At 60.7% G+C, this 23,889-nt stretch overlaps 3 protein-coding genes across 3 annotated transcripts; 1 reads left to right on the top strand and 2 right to left on the bottom strand.

Moving 5' to 3' along the window:
• Positions 1 to 976: 976 nt before the first annotated feature.
• Positions 977 to 3,159, top strand: NDUFA4L2 (NDUFA4 mitochondrial complex associated like 2). The gene is made up of 4 exons (XM_079775693.1): positions 977 to 1,128; positions 1,495 to 1,583; positions 2,301 to 2,361; positions 2,491 to 3,159. Exons 1-4 carry the CDS (start codon positions 1,072 to 1,074, stop codon positions 2,545 to 2,547), a joined length of 264 nt encoding a protein of 87 aa, XP_079631819.1. The 5' UTR covers positions 977 to 1,071; the 3' UTR covers positions 2,548 to 3,159.
• A 70-nt stretch (positions 3,160 to 3,229) lies between these two features.
• SHMT2 (serine hydroxymethyltransferase 2) lies at positions 3,230 to 8,330 on the bottom strand. Its single transcript, XM_079775454.1, has 12 exons — positions 8,267 to 8,330; positions 7,073 to 7,270; positions 6,496 to 6,575; positions 6,117 to 6,317; positions 5,739 to 5,820; positions 5,453 to 5,575; positions 5,187 to 5,326; positions 4,682 to 4,847; positions 4,391 to 4,490; positions 4,149 to 4,304; positions 3,962 to 4,069; positions 3,230 to 3,845 (listed from the first exon to the last, which is right to left on the bottom strand). The coding sequence occupies exons 1-12, from the start codon at positions 8,297 to 8,299 to the stop codon at positions 3,718 to 3,720; spliced, it is 1,515 nt and encodes a 504-aa protein (XP_079631580.1). The 5' UTR covers positions 8,300 to 8,330; the 3' UTR covers positions 3,230 to 3,717.
• A 2,606-nt stretch (positions 8,331 to 10,936) lies between these two features.
• On the bottom strand, positions 10,937 to 20,630 carry NXPH4 (neurexophilin 4). Its single transcript, XM_079775432.1, has 2 exons — positions 20,478 to 20,630; positions 10,937 to 12,409 (listed from the first exon to the last, which is right to left on the bottom strand). The coding sequence occupies exons 1-2, from the start codon at positions 20,532 to 20,534 to the stop codon at positions 11,546 to 11,548; spliced, it is 921 nt and encodes a 306-aa protein (XP_079631558.1). The 5' UTR covers positions 20,535 to 20,630; the 3' UTR covers positions 10,937 to 11,545.
• Positions 20,631 to 23,889: the final 3,259 nt, after the last annotated feature.

Raw genomic sequence — 23,889 nt, 5'->3', positions numbered from 1 at the left:
TGGACAGCTGCCCCTCCCCCCTGCCCCCTTCCCCAAGGGAGGCAGGGCAAGCTGGTTTCTCAAGCCCCCAAAGTTCCACAACTGACTTACTCTGTCCTAAGCCCCAACTGAAGATACCTCCAGCTCCCCTGGCCTCAAGCACGGTTCCAGGCCAACCAGAACACAACTGGGGGACCACCCAGAACTAGAGGGCCTGGGGCAGCTTTAGCTCTTCTGTTGGACTGTCTGCCCCCCCCCCCCCCACACACACACACACACTCCTCCCACTACACTGTGGTGGGGACAGAACCAGGGCCTCCAGGACCTGCTACTCCTGGATGCTCTAGAGAAGTGGTTCTCAACCTTTCATCTCATGGCACACATAAATAATGAGTAAAATCCCTCAGCACACCAGTGTGTGTGTGTGTGTGTGTGTGTGTGTGTGTGTGTGTGTGTGTGTGTATGCCAAAATAGGTATACCTTTGACTCGTTCACACCAGATGGCTATTGCTGTGTTGGCTGTTGTCCTTTTTTATTTGACAATCTAAGGGAAAGAGGTCATTGCCCCTGACTCCATAGTCAGGTACTGCGTGTTTAAAAATACTCGCAGACAGCAGTGTGCGCCGGCACCCCAGTTGGAAATGGCGGCCCCGGGTGTCAGGGAAGCATCGCCGTTGCCCTCGCGCTTCCCTGGCCCTCCCGGCGCCACCTGCGAGCACTCACACCTGCACTTTCCTGGAGGTCTGTCTGCCAGCCTGTCTCGGGGAGTCCCTGATCGCCCCCCCACTGCTGGACCCCCTGTCAGTCAGGGTCTGGGTCAAAGCCTGTGAGGCCGCTCCCTAGGACCGACCCAAAGCCCAGGAGGATGGTGTCCCTGTGGGCCTGGAGGCGCAGCGATCCCTCGGCTCCCCAACAGCTCCTCCCGCTCAGAGCCGGCACTGGGGACAGAAGCGGCCTGGGTAGGGGTGGGGTAAGTTGGCTGCGGCGCGCTGGGCTGGGCAGGGCTGCGCTGACCCCTCCCCAGCCGGGGCGGGACCCCAGGAGCAGCGAGGGAGCCAAGCCCCGAAGAGGACCAGACACCGGAGAGGCGAGATGGCGGGAACCGGTCTCGGGGCCCGCTTGTACCGGCAGATCAAGAGGCACCCCGCGGTGAGTTCGGGCCCCGGAGCCACAGATTCTAACGCCCAACTTTTCGCTGCCCCGGCGCTCCCCGAGTCCCCAGTACCGTCTTGCCTACCCCCCCCCCCCCAGTGCTCTAACCTTTTCCAGGGTGTCCTCAACTATCCCTGCAATGTGCCCCTCCCTGCGTCCCTGAACCCCCCGGGAGAGGCCCGCCGTGGGGTGGGGTGAGGGAGACGGGGCTGGGTCCCAGGTCCCCGCTCCCAGAAGGGAGGGAGCAGGCCCCTAGGCGGGGTGGGGGTCGCCCGGCAGGAAAGCGCGTAAAGGGCGACGGGAGCTGCGGGGAGGGGCGGCGGGGGAGGGGACTGACGGACAGTGTCCCCGATCTTCCCGCAGCTCATCCCGATGATCGGCTTCATCGGCCTGGGCATGGGCAGCGCTGCGCTCTACCTGCTGCGGCTCGCCCTGCGCAGCCCCGACGTCTGGTAAAGGCCGGGCTTGGGACGTTGGCTTGGGCCCTGGATGGGGCAAGAGGGGGCAGGGCAGGGCGCCTCTCCGGAATGGTGGGAATCGGTGGGCCTGGCAGGGACCCCCTGCAGCGCCCCTGCCCCCGCCCCCGGCACCACCGGGCTGGAGCCCCTCTCCCCCTGGGCCCACCCAACCGAACCGCACTCTCCTCTGTGGCTCCAGACTTGCCCCGGCTGCCATGGCAACGCTGTTCTGCCGCCGCAGGCGGCCTATGGGTACCTCCACATCCCTGCGGGGCCTGGGGATGTGGCCAGGCAGCGTCTGGGGGTGCGGAAGGGGTGATATGAGACTACACTGCCCCCCCCCAGGCAGTGGGGCTGGGGGGTCCTCTGAACTCATCGGGACAGCCCCAAGTTGTCAGAATTGGGACACATCACAGAAGCCCCAGCCCCTCGGATCTGGGCTCCGCTGGGCTGACCCAGGGTGGCCAGGCGCAGTCGGGAGCCCCTGGGCTGGGTTGTCAGTCCCTCCTGTGGTCTCGCTGACAATGGTGACAGCCTTCTGGTCTCGTCAGCCACTGCTGATGTTCCCCTCCCCGTCAGTCTTTGGGAAATGCCCCCCCCCCCCCAGGGTAGGGCCGGGGTGCTGGGGCAGAGGGAGGGATGCTGGTCTACCTTCGGCTCTAGAGTCCTAGTTCCCACAGAGAAACCCCAACCCTCCCCCACTCTCCACAGCTGGGACCGAAAGAACAACCCAGAGCCCTGGAACCGCCTGAGCCCCAACGACCAATACAAGGTGCCTGCAGGGGGCCCTGGGCTGCACCCCCATCCTCATTTCTGGGTCCTGGGACGACCCCTTGGCGCCTCCCCCCCCCCTAAAGGGAGGCCTGGGGCACTCAGTGCAACGCCCCCCCCCCTTCCATAGTTCCTTGCAGTTTCCACGGATTATAAGAAGCTGAAGAAGGACCGGCCAGACTTCTGAGCCTGGCTGGGTCGGGTGGATGTCCTACACCGACGTCAGCCAGCCTCCTCCTTCCCGCCACTCAGCCCCCAGCCTCCAGGGCGCACGCTCACCGCCCGGTCCAGCTCCTGAGTACACAGGCCTGGTTCCCACGCCTGCGGGGAGGCGGCTCCACCCCCACCCTCTTCCCTTGCTCCCTGCAGCGGAAGCACCCCTGACCCTCAGCTTGAGTCCCACGCAGGGGGGTGGGGGTGGAGGGTTAGGAGGTGGGGCCCCAGTGGGTTGACGCAAAAGGCCCGAGGGGGCCCCTGTGCTAGGCTACAGGAGCCTCAGAGGGTGTGGCGCAGGCTACGTGAGGAGCGTGGCAGACGTGAGCCAAGAGCAAGCAGGGGCCTCTGAGTGCCAGGCGACGTGGCAGGCCCCACGTCTGCCCAGGCTCTGGGCTCCCTCCCAGGGAGGCGCTGCTCTAGCTCATTGCCTGCGGCCCAGCCTGCTCCGGAGGAGGCACCGCTAAGCCCAGGGAGGGGCGGTGGAGCCAACCCGCACCCCCTCCAGCCTCGCACCTGGGCCTCCCCCTGCCATCCCACCCCTCCTCGCTCCCCTCTGTCCCCTGGGATCAAACAGAAGCAGCCATGGGCAAAATACAATTTCATTTAACAAATTGAATTTGCTGCGCCTGCTAATCACGTCTGGTGTCGGCTCTGATCAGAGACAGAGAGAGGAGGCTGCAGCCCCCCGGGGTCCTTGTGGTGGTTGTGGGAGGGAATCCAGGAACAACACATGGAGGGAGACAAATCGCCACTGGCCCAGGGGACCGCTCCCACAGTGATAGACGCTCGGGTCAGGTTAGCATTTTATTAGATAAAAACAGAAAGGAGGGTGTCTACCCACCCCTTCCTCTGGCTCACGAGGGTGACCCCCTGTCCCCAAGAAAGAACAGGGAGGCCATAACACTGAGATAACGGGAACCCGCAGGGCAGAGAGCCCCCGCTTCCCCGGTCTCCTTCTAAGTTTTCTTACAAAAAGGAATTTCAGCTACAAATTCTGGGAAGGGAACTACATTTGGCTCTTCCCCTAAGTGAGAGGCCTTCTCTCCACCAGCACAAAACTGGAAGAGAGTTGACCCCTCCACTGGTTCAGCTGAGGGAAGGAGAATAACTCCAGTCTCTGAGCCTCATCTCCTTGGTCCCTTCAGTGCTCATCAAAACCAGGCATGGGGAAAGCCCTGGCAAACTGCTCCACCCGCTGCCTGAGGTCAGCCAGCCGTTGTCTTGTTTCTGGGTCATTGAGCAGGAAGGATTTGAAATCCTGTAGTTTGGCTGGAGAGGGGTGAGGAGAAGTGGTCAGAGCTTTAGGGAAGGTGTGAGATCACGGGGGAGGCAGACAGTGAGTGTAAAGGGGCTGGCAGGGGCTGGGGTGGGGTCAGCCTACTCACTGGTCTTGCTCTTCACATCCAAGCCAACCTTGACCCCTTCATCTATAAACGCCACAACTCTCCGGAAGTCATCCTCACGGAACTGTCGAGAGGTCAAGGCTGGTGCCCCTGGGAGAGAGGCAGAAGAGGATTAGCATGGCCCACGCCCCCCTCGCAGCCACCCTCCCCCCTGGACCCCGGGTCTCACCAAGCCGAAGGCCCCCTGGTGTGATGGCACTTCGGTCTCCGGGACAGGTGTTCTTGTTGGCTGTGATGGACACAAGCTCCAGCACCCGCTCAGCCCGAGCCCCATCCAGGCCCTTGGGCCGCAGGTCCACCAGCACCAGGTGGTTGTCGGTGCCACCTAAGGGGGGAAGAGTAAACAGAGAATGGTGAGTCCCGGGCCTTTGTCTGGGGCTACAGAGGCTCTCACCCAACCTCCTGGCTCACCAGACACCAGCGAATAGCCTCGATCTAGCAGGGCATCAGCCATGGCCCGAGCATTCTTCAGAACCTGCAGGGAGTACTCCCGGAACATGGGGCTGCAGGCCTGGAGAGGAGACAGCAGCACCTGGGACCCCGAGTCCTGCCCCTTCTACTCCTCCACCTCCAGCATAGTTGTGACTTGTCTTGAGGCCTCCCCTCCTGGCCCCTCCCTCCCAACAGCTCCGTCTTCAGTTAGCAAGAAGCCGGGTCTGAGCATCCAGATGCCCACCACCCGACAATGGTAGGCTCCCCAACCTGCTTTAGGGCCACGGCCACGGCAGCAATGGCATGGTTGTGGGGGCCCCCCTGCAGGGACGGGAACACCGCGAAGTTGATTCGGTCCTCAAACGTATAAGGGATCTCCCGGCCAGTCTTGGGGTCCACAGACTGCACCCCCTTCCGGTAGAAGATGAGTCCTGACCTGTGTGGGAAGAGAGTGGTCAGAATCTAAGCTGAAAAAAAAAGGGCAAGGGATGGGGAGAGCAGAGGAAGCCGGCTGGCCCGCGCCCCCGAGGGCATCAGGCCACCTCAGTTGTGCCGGGTGTGCTTGGCTCCAGGGGTTGAGGGGAACAGAACCTTCCTCCCACCTCCCACCCTCCAACTCCCTGCCGGGGAACTGCCACATGGGCAAGAAAAGGAGAATCCTCAGACTGGGCAGAACTCTTTAGGTGGAATGAGTTCCTCCCTGATCCACCAACAATGCCCTGGGAATACGGCACGAAGGCAGGGAAAGGCAGGGCCTGACCTCGGGGAGCCTGACCTGGCCCCTCGAAGGGTCTTGTGAGTGGTCGTGGTGACAACATCCGCATGCTTGAAAGGTGAAGGGATCACCTTGGCAGCCACCAGGCCACTGATGTGGGCCATGTCTGCCAGCAGGTGAGCCTTGACCTCATCACACACCTGGGCAGGAACAGGAACAGGCCTCAGTCTGGGGAGGGTCCAGACAGGCCTGCCCCAGCCTGCCCCTCCTCCAAAACCTCCCCACCACCCCTGGGGCAGGGGCAGGTGCCCCAGCCCTCCACCAACCTCCCTCATGCGGGCGTAGTCAATGAGGCGAGCGTAGGCACTGGTACCAGCAATGATGAGCCGGGGTCGGAAGAGTCGAGCAGTGACTGCCAGCTGGTCATAGTCAATGAGGCCAGTTTGGGGCTGGACAGACAGACAAAAAGCTAAAGTCCTTAAAAAGAAGCAGTGCAGCTCACCTTCATCCTGGACCTTAAAGGCTGCTCAGGGCTTCAGCCTCTTGCTTTTCCCAGGAGAGGTCCCTAGGCCTTGAGCAGCTCCCACCCCAGACCCTAGAGCACGCACTCACATTCAGCTTATAGGGCATAGACTCAAAGAAGATGGATGTGGCTGAGATCCGCTTGACATCAGACATATAGCCATGGGTGAGACTGGGAGGGGAGGAGAGGAAGTGAGAAGGCTTCTAAGTGGAGTAAGACCCACTCCTTTCCTGCCCTGCTCCGAAGGCCTCGTCTCTGGAACACCGCTCCTAGCATGCACCACCCTCACTGCTCTGCCCACTCTGTGCTGGGCACGGGTTACTGGGGTCTCAGCTTCCTCCTGCACTGTACCTCGAAGGACAGGGAGAGGCCTGTTCCATCTGCATGGCACATGGCAATAAATAACTCCTCTCTCATCACCATATGGCCCAGTGAGCCTGTCAGCCACCCACCCCATCCGTACTCACTGGCCACCGTCGGGCAGGTCCAGCCCCATGATTCGGTCGTGAGGCTGTAGAAGGGCTGTGTAGGCAGCCAGATTGGCTGGGGACCCCGAATAAGGCTGGACATTGACTCCCCACTGTGCAGGATCCAGGTCAAAGGCCTCCAAGGCCCGGCGCTGACACAGCAGCTCGATTTCATCCACTACCTCTGCTCCCCCGTAGTATCTGCCATGGGAGGGGGGCATATCAGGGCAGAGAGAAAGGGTTCCACCATCCCCCTCGAAGTAGCAAAGGAGCGGGAAGGCTACTCCTCTAAACGCACTGGGAGGGTGCAGGCAGGTGTCCCCCACTGGGAGCACCAGCCCGGAGGCTGCCCTCCAGCCCTCTGGTGCCTAGCCCTCACCTCTTGCCAGGATAACCCTCCGAGTACTTGTTGTTCAGACAGGACCCCAGGGCCTCCAGCGCAGCTCGGCTGCAGAAGTTCTGGGGTGAGGGGTGGGGGCAATGTCAGAAGGTACAGAGCCCCTTTTGAGAGACTCCCACAGCCCACCCTGCCAGAGCCCAGGCCGCAAGGAGCTGAGCTCTACAGAAAGCTCTGTTCATTCAGGGTTCCTTGTCAGGCTTGGGGCCCGGCCAAAGGCAGCATCCTCAGAAACCTAGCTGCCATGATAGGTGTCCCCAGCAAGCCCACCTGTCCACGCGTACCTGTGCTTCCAGGTTTCTCTTTTCTCTTGGGACAGGGAAGGGACCAGACTTGACTGTAGGGGCCCTGGAAGGCTCTGGAAGCTCTCTAATGCCCCCATCCCATAACCCAGGCTGCCTCTGCCTCTGCTTCAGAGGACAGCAAGAAGAGAGAGAGATAAGGCCCAGCAGGAAGGCCCTGAGTCTGAGAGGGAGATCTGGAGAAATAGCAGTAAGATGACCTGTGGCTTCCTGTACCCATGGTGGCCCAAGCCTTGGCCCCTCTCCCCAGACCCCACCTCTGAGGCAATGAGTTCTAGGCCACGACACTGCCTGTCCTTCTCCCTCTGCAGCAGCTCCCACATCTCAGGGTCACTATCCGACAGGCTCTCCTGGCCTGTCCAGCCCCTGCTTGCTTCTCCAGCCTGGGTCTGGGCTGCTTCACTGTGCTGGCGCCGCATGGCCATCCGGACCAGCTGACCATGTCTCCGCAGAGGCTACGGCAGGAAAAGCCAGGGTCAGGTAAAAGGGTTCCGACAGTCTCCCAACAACCATCAGCCATGCCTATGAGGCCCTCTGGCTCCAAACCCAACAGCCAGCTGTCCGGCCGGCCTGTTCCAGTTTTCACCACCCCCACCTCCAAAAGCCAGTTCTAGAGCCAAGGCTGAGATCAATGTCCAGGGGGTGGTTCTGATTCCATCCATTCACCTCACCGCAGAATCTCCCTCCGCTAGACCCTGAACTACTCTGCAAAGCCAGAGGACAAAGTTTGTGCTCTAGAAGCTAGAGGTTCCAGAACCTCTCCACTCACTGGAACAAAAGGGTCTTCCCTGTAGGGGTTCCATAAACTGATATCCCAGTCAGCGGGGAGGAGACCAAGTTGCAAGGGATTCAGAGAACAGGCTCACCATAGTTAGAGGTGGTTTTCAGAACATTGCGGGTAGCCATCCAATGTTCTGAAAACCAGGGTAGATTTTTAGCAGTCCCAGGGGGAGAGTGGTGGGGGCGGGGGTGGGGGGCTGATGGCAGGGAAGCCAAAAACCACACTCAGTCCTCTGCCCGGCTCCTTTCCACCTCCCTCCAGCCCGCAGAGCCGCAGGACCCCTGATGCAAGCAGTAGGGCTCAGTTGCATCATCTGCACGGCTCAGAGCTTGCAGGGAAGACAGCTTGCTGGTCCAGACTGGGAATCCCGCTGTTCGCCGGCACAGGAGCCGCGGGCAACTGTTACAGTTCCCTCCCCAACTGCCACGTAAAATGGATGGTCACATGGCCCTGGGGCTTCTGATTACCGGAATGGAGGAGGGGGGGTCCCCAGTATACCCCGCGTGCACCCGAGGGTCTCGGGGATTCCCTAGTTGCGCGTCCGCTCCCGGAAGACCCAGACCATGTGAGTGGAAAAGCCAGGAGAACCCCATAGTTTGTGAATGGATATTACGGTAGGAGGGGAACTTGCTTTCAACTGATCACCCAGACTCCGGAGCCCCATTCTTACCCGAGTGGCCCAGAGCAAAGAGAAAGGCAGCATCGCAACCCGAAGTCGCAGGAAGTCCAGCCACCAACTCTAGCTCGGAGAAGCAAGGGGTCCGAAAAGGCTGACCCAAGAGCGCATGCGTGAGAACTGCGGCCCTAGAAGCCACAGGATTAAGGGTAGAGGCCTACGCATGCGTGAGGCGACTCCTTTATGGTCTTCTGGGAATTGTAGTTTTTCCACCTTTCTTCCGCTTCCTTTCCCGTCTGTAGCCCTAGGGTCAGAGGCTCCAGTCTGAAAGAAAAGGGATCTACTGCCGCCCCCTCTCACTGTCCTAGATATCTTCAGGTGATCCCCACCCCGCGCCCTGTCGTCCAGACAACAACCATTTATTGGATGCCTACTGAATACCTAGTATTATTAGGCTCCCTGGGAAATACAAAGACTACTATACAAGCTAGAGAGCCATGGTGGACTGGAAGTCACCTGGTTTGGAAGGGTGAGAGGCAAATTCAAGTTCCAGCTCTGGGACTCACTAGCAAATTAGCCTATCTGGCCTCAGTTTCCTCACTTGCAAATCAATAATAAAATAACATGTGGTGGGGATTAAATGAGACTTTGTTTGTACACATGCTCTGGAATGGGTTGTCCTCCCTTCCTCCTCTGACTTACTAACCTGCCTCCTCCTTGGCCATCTCCTCCTTCTGGGACACCCTGGAGCTGAGTGAGATGCCCCTGCTTGTCCTTGTACGTGTTGGAATTTGTTTACTGTTCACCTCTTGCCTTCCAGGCAGTCAGTGAGCTCTCTGTTCCCCTGGGGCTATAGATACTTGGAACAGGAAGGGATCTTCCTTTTAGCTGAGTTCCTCTGACCTCATCCTTTGGGGGAGGGACTCATTGACCTTTCCAGGAGTAGGTTCCCAAACCTGGGCATCAGAATTAGCTGGGAAATCTCATATAAATATGAGTGTGGAGCCTTTCCTCAGATGTTCTAATTCAATGGATCTTAAAGAATAGTGGACATTTGCCCACTCACGCTGACACGCATTGAAACCTCGCCTCATGATTCTAATAAGCAGTGATTTTGAGAACCATTGCCCCACATAGCAATATTACACATTCATTCATTCAACATACATGTTGAGCTTCTACTCTGTGCCAGGCATGCCATAGCCCTGGAGGTATAAGAATAGATTACTGACTGCTGGGACATCAAGAAGTGAAAAAAATGCAACAAGTGCAATTCCAGGCAGGGGCACCTCACTCTGCTCCCACAAGTCCAGATGTCTGAAGAAAAGAGTGGGAGGAGGAGGAGTAGGAGAGGATGACCTTGCCGGGAGAGGGGAGGACGATCCATCACAAAGCAAGTTCATATGCAAAATCGCATACTATTTTATTATTGCTTTACAAATGAGGAAACTAAGGCCCAGATGGGTTAACTTGCTAATTCCAACCATTCTCACTAGATTCTCATACCAGGCCTCATACCCTTAGCTCTATTTTAGATTCTCATACCTTTAGCTCTACCTCATTCCCTCCCACTCCTGCTCCAAGTTTTCTCATGTCTTTCCAGCAATAGGCCTGTGATAGGAGTCCACTGAGTTCTACTTCCTCCAGTCTCTGACCCAGAACCACTTCCCACCTCTCTCCTCCTTTCGGCACCTACCCATCCATTCATCCATCCATCCGATAGTTATTTCCCCTTACCGACTTTTCACTCCCAGGAATGTCTTTGACTCAGTTTCCTGCTGGAGCCAGTGGGCAATCCCCTGGAGAACACTGGACCCAGGACTAAAGGCAAAGGAAGGCTGAAGAGGAGGCGCCGTTCTGTGCCGCAGCTTGTCTGTACTCCCTCCTAGCCCCCTTCTGGGGTCCCGAGGGGAGGGGGTGATGGCTGAGCTTGAGAACTGCTAATGAAGCCGCAGCCAATTAACGCCCAGGCCAGGGTAGGGGGCGGATAAAATTAGCAGCCGCGGCTGCAAGTGGGAGCTGAAGGCTGGAGCTGGAGACGGGGGTGGAGAAGGTGGGCAGCTGGCTGAAGGGGGCCTTGTTTGCTGGCGGCTTGCAGCCACAACGAAGCCCCACTCTCCGAACTCTCTTGTCCCTTCCCCCACCCCCTCATCTCAGGCTCAGGCTTCACTCCCTCTCTCCCTCATCCGTCTGCAAACTCAGCGCCCACGAAATTAGGAAGGAAAAGGAAGATCGATGACTCCAGATGCCGCAAACACCGTTCCCCTTCCCCCCACCTGACGCCTCCCGCCAGCCCCACGGAGCTTAGCAGGTTGTCAGCGCTCTGCTTACGAAGTCCCAGCATCTCCTTGAATGGGAATTCAAGGCCTTTATACCTCCTCCCCCAAATCGTCCCAAATAGCCCGCTAGGAGTCCCCTCTCAGGTTCAGTCCTCATCCTATCTGCTGCATTTCGCTCTGCCCACCTCTGGGAGGAAAATCCCCCCTCTAGCAGGGCTCCGACACCAAGGGTCGTCCTCTTCTCTGTGTGCTCTGGTTTTGAATGACCTCCAAGGTGCTAGCTCCATCAATATTTGCCTCAGTTTCCCACAAGCCACGGGGTAGAGGGGGAGGGGGCCTGGCCCGGCCTCTGCCACACGTTAAAATCCACACACACCCCTCCCCTACAAAGGTCTCACAGAAACTCGTATTGGATTTCACTTTATTTTGTTTTGGAGTAGAAAAAATATCACTGAGAGGAAGCAGCCGGAAAGGGGCAGGTGGAGCAGGACTGCAGGGACGGGAGGGAGGCAGGCAGAGGGCAGGGGCCAGAGTCATCGCCTAGGCCCGGGCGTCTGCTTCCACTACCCTAATTGGGGTGTCGGAGAAAGAGGGACAGGCGTAGGGCAGGCAGGGGGCGCGGGGGAGGGGCCGCGGCTTACACACGCACATCTTTACAGTCTTTTACACGGGGACAGGGTGGAGCAGAAGAACAAGAGCCTGGGGTAAGGAAGTCAGGGTGGGAGGAGGGTACCAGGCTAGGCGTGATTAAAGCTGAGGGCAAAGGGCGTGTCCAGCCCAGCGCCGGGGACGTAAAGGGGACCCAATGTGGACACAGGGGACGCTGGGACCGCCTTTTCTGGGGCTGCGCTCTCGTTCCTTCACTTTGGGGTGTAGCTGAGGGGGCCTCAAAGGCACCCCCCCCCCGTAAGGAAAAGGGGACCCACGCCAGCAAATAGCCCCCAGAATGGAAGGGTGAAGGGGGCCACAGGAGTTGCGGGTCACTGGGAGGAGTCTCACTTAGGGAGGCTGGGATTCGGCGGGAAGCTCAGGGCTGGGGCGAGGGCGGGGCGCACTATCCAAAGTAGGGGTGCTCGCTCTGGAAGTTATAGTCTGGGCACACCTTCTGCACAAGTTTATAGTCAAAGCTGAGGAAGGAGACGAAGATGCAGATGACTTTAAAGGGCTTGGCGCAGAGCCAGGCGGCCTGACTCTGCGTGTGCTCGGTGAAGCACACCTGCGAGGGGTCGTACAGGCACGGGCGGTGCTTGCGCGCGCGGTTTGTCTTCTCATACTCCACGTGGCAATTGAAAGCGCGCGACTCTTTCGCCCCCGGCACGCCCAGCGCCCCCCCGAGGGGGCCCGCCAGAGCGCCCCCTAGGCTGCCTCCGAGCCCCGCCCCAGCAGCAGCTAACCCCAAAGGGGGCCCCAGCCCAGGGAGGACGCCCTCCAAGGCCAGCGTGGACTGCAGGGGGTGGGGGGCGGGGCCGGGCAGCCAGACGCCCCCGAACTCGACGCGCTTAGAGGGCGGCACGATGCTGACGCTGAGGTTGCCCAGGCTGGACGAATTGTGGCGGAAGTACACGCTAAAGGTCCCGTTCACGTGGTCGACGATCTTGCCCGTCACCAGCAGCGAGAACTTGAGGGTATGCACCCGGAAGTAGAAGTCCCCCCAGCCGAAGATCTTTTTGGCGCGGGCCGCTTTGATAGACGGCTTTCTCTTGGTGCGCTGCGCCGGGAGCGCCCCCACCGCCCCCACCCGGGCCAGGGCCCCGGTGTGGTTAGCGGGCCAGGCCCAGCTCCAGGCGCGGGCGGCGCCCAGGCCCTCGGAAGACTTCGGCGCCTGGAGCTGTTGGACGGGGGCGCCCCCTCCGGCCGCTGCGGGGCGCAGCTCCATGTACTGCGGCCTCCCGGACTCCGGTATCTGGGCACTGACGGCCTGTGGACCAAAAAAGAGGAAGAAAAAGAGATGCTGGAGTTGTCCCCGGCCACCCTACCCCTGGCCACCCAACCGGGGCCTTAACCATGCCAGCCCCTTCCCAAAGCCACTAGGAGACCGACTGGAGCCCAGCAGCCCGCGGGAGTGCTTTGGAGCCCTTTCAAGCTGTGTGGTCCTGGCCAAATCACCCCACCTACCCAGGCCTCAGTTTCTGCATCTGAGATGAGACTGAGAATCCCTATGTTCTTCCAGATCTCCCAGGCGGCTGCAAAAGCCCAAGCCAGTGTGGGTTTGAATAGGGGTCAGGGACTCCGTCTCCTCCAGCCCAGCCGGGAGCCTGGTTGGTTCAGGGCAGCGATTTTCAACCTTTTTCATCTCATGGCACCCATAAACTAATGACTGAAATTCTGCAGCACACCAAAAATATTATTATGGCCAATATAACAAAAAAAAAATAGGCATATTTTTTATTCATCCATACCGGATAACTATTGTTGTGTTGGCCATTGTCATTTTTTAACTTGACAATCTAAGGGAAAAGAGGAGGTCAAAGCCCCTGACTAAATAAATAGTCAAGTACTGCATGTTTTAAAAATTCTCGCAGCACACCAGAGAGCAGCGGCACATCGGTTGAAAATCGCTGGTTCAGAGTAATGAGCCAGGGAGGAGTTGGACTCAGGCAAGTGAGGCCATGACCGTTGTCAACATCCAGCATCAAGGAAGAGGTGAAGCCCGAGCGGCTTTGGCTCAGGGGATAGAGCGGCGGGCGGCCTGCGGACTGAAGGGCCTGGGTATGATTCCAATCAAGGGCACATGCCCGGTTGCGGCTCCATCCCCAGTGCGGGGGTGTGCAGGAGGCAGCCAATCAATGATTCTCTCTCATCATTGATGTTTCTATCTCTCTCTCCCTCTTCCTTCCTCTCTGAAATCAATAAAAATATATATATTAAAAAAAAAAAGAGGTGAAGACCTCCAGATGCCTCTGTGGAGACTAGAGCCCCACCCCGGCCTCATCCTCTACTCCGTCTGGGGAGGAGCATGGGAAACCAGCACAGCTAGGGAGAGCAGTGGAGAGTCCGTAAGGCTTGTGGGCTACGCGGGTGCTTCTCCCGCCTCCAGCGCTCCTGCTCCTGCTCAGTGGGGGAGGCCGACTGGTGGTGCTTCCGGGCTCGGATGGAGCGGCAGGAGGAGCCGCCCTGGCCCGCCCCCACCCGTCTCCTTGTGTCTCAGGTGGCAGCGATCTGGGAGACAGCGAGGGCTCGAGTACAAGATAGATCGAGAGGCGGGAGCGGTGGGGCCAGGCCTGGGCCATCAATTATCTGGTGGGGGGGGGGCAGGGGTGGCCAGGAGCGAAGGAGACAGTCGGTCAGAGCGAGCGAGAGGAAGAAATATGGAGATGCCGCTCCAGCCCGGGGAGAGGGAGGGAGAGGAGCTGTACATGTCAGAGTGTGTCAGTCAGACTGTGCTGGCTGTGCTGTTAGGGTGGCCCTCACTGCGTGTGGGTTCAGATTGGGAGGGAGCACTGCGTGTGTCAGTCTGGTGTGGTTGTGCTGCTGTTAGCCTAGGATGGTTGTATTGCGGGCCTGTCTACCTGGAGTGATGCCTGTGCCTGCGTGTGTGTGTGTGTGTGTGTGTGTGTGTGTGTGTAGCTATGGTGATGGGTGTGTGTCTGCCTAGGGTGGCTGTGCATGGTGGTTATGTGTGTGCCCTGGTGACTGTGTGTGTGTGTGTGTGTGTGCCTGCTTGTGGTGGCTGAATGTTTGTTGTGTCAGTCTGTGTGTGTGCGTGGGTTGTATGTGTACCTGGTTGGCTGTGTGTATTAATCTGAACAAGGCTGAGGCTGTGTATCACTTTGTGGCAGGTGCATCTGTGTGACGTGGGCTGGCTATGTGTGATCTCTGGGTGTGTCACTTGTCCTGTGTGAGTTCCTATCATCCTGTGTCCATGTGTCCAGCTCCTCCTAGAGGGTGTGTGTCAGTGCAGCCACAATGATAGGACAAGTGCGCTCCCTGACTCCCCGGGGGCGCATGTGTGAGTTGTACATTAGTGGCCCCTGCTGGCTGGGCTTGGGGTAGGTAAAGAGACCTGACAGCATGGTGTCTCCTCTGTGTGTACACACCCATGTGTATACACCAGGTGTCCACAGGGAACAGGAACGGCAGAGTCAAGCTGCTGGGCTAGAATCTCCACCGCCTGGTCCCCATCCCCGCAGCGCTGCGATCCTGGGTTATTAATGCGGCTGCCGCCACCCGATCGTCATACATATTTATCGCCCCCCACATTCCTCCTCCCATCCATACCTCCTCCCAGCTCAGGTGAGGGGTGCGGGCCGCAACAGTGATTGACTCAGACAGACGTGCTGGATGGAGCTGGCAGCTAACGCCCGAGGAGGCTGGGCCTGGGAAGGGCTGGGGAGAGGGTCCTGGGCCGCAGCAGGAGGGGAAAGGACCTCCCAGGAAGGGGCTTGGAGAGAGCAGAACTGAGCCCGGAAAGGGCACGGGAGGCGGGTGTGTGAAGCGATGAGGGAAGGGGAAGGGTGGGGAGGGGGGCCGTTTGAACTCTGTCACCTAATCTTCTCACCTCTCTGGGCCCAACCACTGCTTTTTTCTGGGGACTCCCATCAGTCCCTGAGGCCTGCTCCAACAAACTCCAAATGCCTCTGAGTCACCCCCCCCCCCCCCACACACACACACCCAGCAGCACCCAGTGCCCTGCACCCTGCCCAGGACCTGAGGGGGGCTGGCTCCGTCCAGCAACTCCTCCCCGGCAGGGGCTGGGACAGGGAGGCAGGTTTGGCTGGGTGGTGGTGGGTGCCGGGTGCCCCCCCCTCCCCCCGCTCTGATCCCAGACAAATTGACGTCTGTGCTTCTCTGATCCCTAGGCTTTGGGCACCTGCACCCCTCCGGCCATAGGAGACAGCCAGGATAAAAGGAAGAGTTGGGGGGGAGGGGCTTGGACAGGGAGGAGCGAGGGTCTGTGAGGAAACGAGCCGAGAAATGGGAACACGGAATAAAATAAAATAAAATCCTCCCTCTGGCTTCCTTGCTCGCCTGCTCCCGCTCCCTCTCTCGCTCTCCCTCTTTCACTGTTTTTCCATCTCTCTCCCCCCCCCCCCCCCCGCACTTTCAGTCTCTTTTTTTGCCTCTCAGTCTCTTCCTCACTGTTTCTAATTTTCCTTTTATGATTCTATTTTTCTCCCTGTTTATGTCTCGGTGGTTCTTTCCCCTCTATCCTTCAGGTTGTCTGTCTCCAGCTGTGGGTGGGAGTGGAAGTGAGGGGAAAGCAGGGTGACAAGGGAGCCCCTCTTTGTCCAGAACCCAGGGTGCCGTCCTCCCCCTTCCAGGACTGAGATGAGAGCAGGGTATTGTCCGCGCAGGGTCCCCCTCAGTCCAGCGCTGGTTTAATTAAGCTAATTAAACGCGGTGACATTTGCGGAGGGGAGAGGCTGGCCGGGCTGTGGGTGGGGATGGAGGGGCGCGGAGGTGTTTGGTGGCAGACAGGGATGTGGGGGTGGTGGGGGTGCGCTTCACCAGGTGCCTCCAGGCCCATGCGGGGTGGGAGCCGAGCCAGGAGCGCTTTGTCCCCAGGCAGCGAACCCACGCACCGGAGGGGAGTTGAGGCTGCCTCTTGCTGCTTAACAAACTCCATTGGGGGGGGGGGTGCTGTTTTGGGGCAGGAACGCTGGGAATAGGGGGAGGATGAGACGGTTGGCCCCCAGCCGCATTGCAGGGTGCGCCTCCCTGGGGCCTCCAGCCTGGTCGGTGGCTTCTCTCCTGCTTCTCCTGCTTCGTGGGTCAGGCAGGGCCGCTTAGGATTCCCATGGGGGGGTGGGGAGGGCGCCCATGGCTGGGGCAGGACCAGCTCTGGCCTGGCTGGGGATGAAGAGGGGAGCGTGTCCTGAGACCTTGCACCTAGAACTAGGCGGGGGCACTGCAGTCAGGGCGGGTGAGCAGCTGGGAGCTGGCTGGGGCCCAGGGATGGAGACAGGAGTGAAGACAGAAGTGGGGAGGACAGGACAGGCTGCGAGAGGAGCGGCCCAGAAATGGGGGGGCCCTGGGAGTGTGCACCTGGAAGGCCGGGGCTGGGTACAGCGATGAGGAAGGAACAAGAGTAGGATCAGGGGTGAAGATGGGAACAGGGAGGAAGAGGAGTTCAGAAATGGTGGATGGGCATTGGGCAGAGCTGGATGCCGAGAGGGGGGGACCAGGGGAATGGGATGGGAACCAAAATGAGGGTGGGGAGCAGGGATGGTGGATGAGGGATGGGCTTTGGGGAAGGGCAGGAGTGAGAAAGGGCCAGGGGCTGTAGGATGGGGAGGGGGTGCCGGTGGGAAGGGAAATGGGGGATGGGAAATGGTTACTGGGCAGAAACAGAGGTACAGAAACCTAGGGGGTGGGGTGGGGGTGGGGATGGAGACTGGACTGGGAAACCCGGGACCCGTGGGGAGAGGAGGCCAGGGAGGAGGCAGCTGAGGACAGGTGTGGGAGACGAGCAGAGGACGAGGGAGAAGCAGGGCAGGAGCAGGCTGTGGGAGGGGCCAGGCAGGTAGAGGTGCAGAAACCTCCTCCCAGACAGTATTATAGCCTGTGTGTGGAGGGGGGGACCGCTAGGGGGGCAGGCTCTGCCCTTGGGCCGGGTACCCCTCCCCCTCAGCCCCGCCTGCCCGCCTGCTCTCGGCCTGCAGCGCAAGGCTCACCGTTATCTGAATTTTGATTTTATTTTATTTTATTTCCCTGCTTCCTAGAGCCGGCGCGGTCCCCCCGGGAACGGCGCCCCCCGCCCCCCACCCCGCGCCTCACTTTATTATTGCAATAAATGTGCCTATAAAGGCGCGGGCTCGGGGCGCCGCGCGTGGGGGGGCGGGAGCCGCGGAGCGGGGATGTAATTTCCCGGAGCCGGAGCCGGAGGGGGAGTGGGCGGGGTGGAGGGGGCGGAGGGGGAGGCGAGGGAGAGGGGGAGGCTCGCCAATTTCCAGCACTCCAGGCTGCGCTCCCTGCTCTCCAGCCGCCCTGAGGTCGCTCCCACCCCGCGTCCTGAAACTCCCCACTACTCCCCAAAACGCTTGAGTCCTGGGACCCCTCCCACAGGACCCGCCGTCTCTCTATTATCTGCCCTGCCCCCTCCTGGACCCCCAGCGTGGGGAGCTGCAGGGCTCTGAACAAAGTTCCCCATCTCCTGGCCAAGGACCTGCCTCTCTGACCCTGCAATGCCCTCTCCACCGGCCTGGTCCCTTTCAGTGTGGTCTCCCCCCTTCCCGGCGACCCAGTCTCTGACCCTCGGGGTCCTCCTTACCTTGCTTCTGTCCCTCCCCTACTTCACCTCTTCTCCACCCGCCCTGTCCTGGACCCCCACCTCCGCCCCTGCGCCCACCTGAGACCCTTTCCAGCGGGTACCCCTCCCTCCCATGCTCACAGGCTTCGGCCAAAGGGAGCTGTCACAGCAACCCCCTCTCCTGTGCCCCTGGCCCAGCTGCAGCCCTGATTACCCCCAAATCCCTACCCACAGCGATGGGCCTCGCCTTGGCTGCACGTGCCTAAGTGGCCCAGCCAGAGATTAGCGGGGGGCTAGAGAGCGTTATTGGGAGCGGGAGGGGCAGGCGAGACGTGTGGCTGGGGCCAGCTGGCTCGGAGACGCGATTGGGCTTAATCATCCCCCAGGCAGGATAGAGCTGGGAGGTCCCCCAGGGCCCCACCCCTGCCCTCCCCCAGCTAATTAGTAATTAGTGATTAGTGATTAGTAACTATTGATCGCCTGCTGCTTCTCCCAGTAGACAGATGCTTTGGCAAGGAGTGGGGAAGACAGGGACAGAGAGGGGGAGAAGGAGTTGGAGACCTGAGCCCGGACCATATTAGAAAGATCCTGAAGAAGGCCTGGCCAGAGGGCAGGGCTTCAGGGTCAGCGGGAGCCGGGAGTCCCAGGTCCTGAGAGGAGACCAGGATTCTGGAGCAAAGAGGAAGGAGAAAGCTGCAGGCAGGTGACCAGGGCGGGGAAGGCAGGCTTGTGAGCACGGACAATTAAGGTTTCCCAAAGAGCTGTCCTGTAGACTGTCCCCCAGCCTCTTACCCAGTGTCAGCACACACGCACACAAGCTACACTCAGATACATGGACTCAGCCTGAGGCTTACAGCCCAATGCCACACTCAAAGCCACAAGCACGCAGACCCACACTCACAAACCCTGCACACGCACACAGACCACACAGAGGCTGCAGCACACAGGTGCACTGGAGATCCACCCTGGGGTGCACATGTGTGCACAAGCCATACTCACACGTGCACACAAGTACACACCGATCGGTACTCTGACAGACACACCAACACTTTTCTACATACACTCCCCATGCACAGTGAGAAATATCCTCACACCCACAGTCTGTACACACAGGTAACCCCCTTCTCACACACACATAAACTGGACTAAATGGCAGATACACACTTCCCCACTGACTCCAATACAAAGACCCACAGCTGCAGCTCACACACACTCAGCCAGGTCCCCGCTGCTCACAGCCTCGTGCTTACTCTCCCTCAACTCTCCACCAGATGTTTCATTCCCCTTCAGGGGGCAGAGGAAATTAAAGCAGATCTGTCCACAGGGGAGTTGATGTGATGGGGAGAGTGGAGGGGGGGGGGAGTTGAAAGGAGGAGCAGGGAGTGCCATGCCTCCCTCCTCTCCCCCAGGCCTTCACAAACAGTGGGTTCTGGGGCACGGACCCCCTGCAGTCCTCCAAGGGCAGAGCTGGGCAGCAGGTGCAGAAGAAGTCCCCGCTAGCGGAAGCAGCTTCTGTGGAGGGGGCTCCTCTGTCCACCTTCCAGCCCCTCAAGGTCACCAGGCTGGTTTGGGAGAATCGGGAAGCTCCGTCGCCAGGCTCACTGGGCAGCCCCTGCCCCGCTGGAGCAGCTGAGTGTGATTTGGCCCAGCCGGTGGGGGTCCAAGTGTTGGGGGCAGAACTACACCCCTTCACACTCTTCAGGGGCTGGGGGTTGGGTGCAGGGAGTAGGGGTTTAGGGAGCCACCTGCTTGCCCCCAGAGTAGCTAGGTCACAGAGGGAGTGCAGGAGACAGAAGTCGTGGGCCGGGGAGCTGATTGAAGGAGACCGGACCAGGGCCTAGGTCCCCCTGTGGGACACACAGCGGGGCACAGATGGCCGCGCTGTGAAGCAGGCACTTGCACTCGCCCCTTCAAAGCCAGCACCACGCACCACCCCAGCGTGCCCATGCACCCTGGTCCCCAGCCCTAGACACCCACGCCTGGCTGCCCCGACACACATGTGCACACGCTGCCCCACACTCCACGCCGCTCCGAGGAGCACGCCGCTGAAGCCTCCAAGTCAGGAGGAGGCAGATCAAGTCGGGGCTCCCTTAGCCTCGGAGTCCTCGCCCAGGAGCCGGAGAAAGAGGCAGCTGAGGAAGGGGAGGGGGGCATGCAGGGGACGGGAGGAGAGACTCCCCTTCCAGACAGCCCCTGCCCCCTGTCAGCCGGCGCCACCGAGGGGCGTGCGTGTCTGCGAGGTTGTGCAGGGGCGGTGGTGTCTCCGCGGGGAACGGGGTGGGAGGCTGTGGCCAAGTTCGGCCGCATCGGTGTGCGTCCGTGCGCGCGCGCGTGTGCTCGGGCTGTGCAGGTTCGGAACACAGCGCCCACCTGGCATGGTGACAAGTGCAGAGGGAGATGCGAAGGCGCGAGTGGAGCGGTGGAAGGACAGACAGCGCGGGTGGCGAGCGAGACTGGCGCGGCGAGGCGGCGAGGCTGACACCCTGCTGGCTTGTCGGTCTGTCTCGCACTCCCGCTCCGTCTGGCGCGCTCTGGGGTCGTGCCGCGTCCCCTCCCCCGCCGCGTCCCCCGCCCGCGCCGCCGGGTCCTAGTCGGGCCTCCACCCCGTCCTGCCCCCGACCCCCGGCCAACTTGCCCCGGGGAGCCCTGTCCTGGACGGGGAGTCTGTCTGTCCGCACCCCCCACGCCCCGCAAAGTTGGGAGCTCAGGCTGGGGGCGGCGTGGGCTGGAGGGGCCCCTCGCACTCCGGCCCTTCGCGTCCCGGACCCGGCGCGCGTCGCAGCCCCGCTGCCCTTACCTTCCTCAGGAGCCACGGGCCAAAGAGCAGGAGCAGCCATTCCGGGAGCAGCCGCATCTTCCCGGGCGGCGAGCGGGGCGGGTCCGGGCGGCGGGAGCGGGCCGAGCGCGGGGGCTCCGGGCTGGCCGCCGGGGGGACGGCCGGGGCGGCGGACGGCGGCCCGCGGACTGAGCGCGAGCAGCGAGCGCGGCGCGGGGGGCGGGGCGCGGGCGGGGGAGAAAGTTGGGTCGGACTCGGCGGCGGGCGGGGGCGGGGCTCCGCGGCGCTCCAATCCGGCCGCACCCCGCGCGCCCCCTCCCGCCCGGCGGGGGGCACCGAAGGTGACTTTCACCCCGACACGCCCCGACACGCCCCCGGCGCAGGTGCGAGGGAGAGGGCGGCGGCCGCGGCCCGGAACCCGAGGGGCTGGGTCTGTGCCCCGGCCAGGGCCAGGGCGGGGCGTGGGGCCCGAGCTCCCGAGCGGTGTCCCCGAAGGGCCCAGCTCCACCCGAACCCCTCGATGCTCGGGGCCAAGGTGGGTCCCGGGGCGAGACCAGGGCCGGGGCGAGGTGCAGGCGGGCGGGGCCTCGGGCGGCCGCCGCCGCGCGCCGCTGACGGGGATGGATGGGCGCCCCGCGGCTCATTCGGCCGGGAGATGAGAATCATTGATCACGGACGGAAACCCCATCACGTCTGTCAATAGGGCTGACAAACGGCGCCCGCCGCCGGCCCCTCCCGCCCCCAGGGCACCGCCGCGATCTCAGTATTCCTCGGCTAGACCGGCCTTTCACCTTTGCCCCTCACCCCCCCCCCCGTGACCCCCCGGCGCCCCAGTGCGCCCCTGCGGGGGGGTTGGGCAGAAAGCCCCCCTCAGCGCCGCCTTGCCTGGCCTATTGGTGTAATCTCTATTCCCTTCCCTCTCACTGTCCCATCTTTCACCATCAGCTCCTCTCCATCCCTGTCCCCTTGCTGTCTCTGTCCTTGTCTCTGTCCTCAGCCCTGTCTCTGTCCCTATCCTCTTGGCTGTTTCTTCACCAGCTCCTTCCTCCTCCTAGTCTCTCTCTCTCTCTCTCTCTCTCTCTCTCTCTCTCTCTCTCTCTCTCTCTCCAGCCCGGTCTTCAGCTGTCAGCTGTTGCTATGCACTGATGCTGTGGCTGAGGTTGTGGTATGACCCACACCTAGACAGCTAGAGAGAGGGACAAGCCAACAGATCGGAACAAACAGAGAGATAGGGGCAGGGAGAGAGATAGAGACAAGCAAAGAGACAGAGAGGCGCATACCCTGAGACACCAGCACATACACCCAGCCATGCACACAGGCAGGCCACACCACGGAGCTGAGCACACAGGCAGAGTGAAACACATTCACGCAGAGGCCAGACACGCTAGAGGCACACGGACACACACAGCTGGTTTACACGCCCTCGGGAGTGGGCACAGACAGAGACAAATGCACAGCTGCACCAAGAGACAAGTACACCCACCAGGTCTTCAGAGCCTGCCCTGCTTCCTCGCCTGGGCAGAGAGGCAAGCATCCAGACAGACGGACACACAGGCAGGTGTACGCTGGCACTGCCAGTCCAGAAGATAAGCCCAGGCGCGTACAAGCAGATAGATAGAGGGATGTGACAGACACTCACACAGAAGATCAGGGAGGCTGCGAAGATGAGGCGGGCAGGCAGCCGGCCAGCCAGGGGCAGGAGTCTGGGTGCCAGTGGAGCAGAGAGGAGGAGGCAGGAGTGGCCAGGCCAGAGGCTCTGAGGCTCCAACCAGAATCCTGAGCCCCGGCCTCAAGCCCAGGGGTGTGGCAACAGTGGGTGGGGGCCTTGGGTGCCCAGGACGGATGCCCATCACTAGGGTCTTGATCTTCTGGAGCCCAGACCCACCCCATCTTCCCTCCTTCTGCTACAATCTCAGGTCACCCACTTCTCCCTCCAGCCACACACACACACACACACACACACACACACACACCACTCCCTTCCTCCCTTCTTGGGGTCTTTGCCTGTCCCTGTATTTCTCCATCTCTGTATCTCGTCTCTCATTCTGTCTATATCGCCCCTGCCCCGGGTTCTGCCCCTCTCATCCTCCTGCTAGACCCTCTCCTTGCTGTTCCTGGGGGGCAGAGAGAGGATGCTGACTGGAGGGGTGTGCCTTCCAAGCCGCAGCTGGGGGCCCCTCTCGCTTTGCCCAGGATCTTGAGGCGACAGGCAGAGAATCAGTGGCTCCCCGGGGGCGCCAGATGTACGGCTGGCAGAGGGAGAGAGTGAGGGGGTGGGGCTGCTGGTGGTGTGGTGGGGGAGCAGGCGGGGCGCAGGGGGAGCAGGCAGGCGCTGGGGGAGGGAGAGGAGCCGCTGGCGGAGGGTGGAGGGGGTGTGGCAGAATAGCCCCTGGGAAGAAAGGGAGAGGCAGGGCTGGGGTCCGCCCGCAGGTGCATAATTAGTGTGTTGGGGAGGGGGCTGTGCTGGGCTTCAGGATGAGCGGCGCTGCAGGAGTGCATGCGCCACCTGGTGGACAGATGGGTGCACAAACCTCCCTCTCAAAGATCAAGGACTCCCCTTCTCAGCAGGATCCCTCTGCCCTTGGGCCCTTTGGGGAGACGGGGCAGTGGAAGATCTCAGAGGTGGCTTGGAGGCCGAGGTTGGAGGTGAAATCTCAGAGCTAAGAGGGAAGGGGAATGAAAGGCATGCTCCCCCTTTGGGAGTTGGGTAAGGGGCCTTTGCAGCCACCCTAAGCTCATATTTCCTGTTGAGGGGAGAGTGGGACTCAGTGTAAAGCTGTGTGACCTGCAAGAGGTCCCCTTCTCGGGTCAGGGGTTGAAGTAGACCGGGGATCCCTTTGATTGCAGCTGTCCTTTCCTGTCCACCCTGGGATGTCTAAACTGATGGATAAACTAGGTCTGCTGGTGGCCCACGGGGCCTGGCAAACTGGTTTTCCCTGCTCTCCTTCACTCCAGGACCCCCTTCTCCTGAATTCAGGGTTCTACTCTTGGCATCTGATTAATTGGTCTCCATGACATGTGAGATGGTAGCGCTTTAAGAACAACTTCAGGCAGAGAGCTGTATGGGACCACCCTGAAGGATGAGCAACCCCCTCACAAACCTAGTGTGTTCATCTCTCGTGGTGGGACTTCTCACTGGGGGATCATGTGGGTAGGGGTGGTGGTGGTGTCCCATAAAAGTGACAATGCAGAGAAACAGATCTTGGGGTTAGTATCCCAGCGCCAAGGGAAACAAGACCCAGAGAGGTGAAGTCACCTGCTCAAGGGCACACACAGGGGAGAAGCAGATCTCTCCTGTCAAGTCCAGTGTCACCCCCTTCTGCCACTGCCCAGGTGGAGGGAAAAGGGCACTCAGACTCTCAAGCCTGCCTCCAGCATGGCATGGAGCAGGGCTCCCTCTGGTGGCTGAAGCCAGAAAGCACAGCCCAGCTCC

This window comes from Cnephaeus nilssonii (assembly GCF_951640355.1).
Source record: "Cnephaeus nilssonii genome assembly, chromosome: 6".
NCBI classification, from domain to species: Eukaryota; Metazoa; Chordata; class Mammalia; order Chiroptera; family Vespertilionidae; genus Cnephaeus; species Cnephaeus nilssonii.
This window is presented reverse-complemented; position numbering and strand designations above follow the sequence as displayed.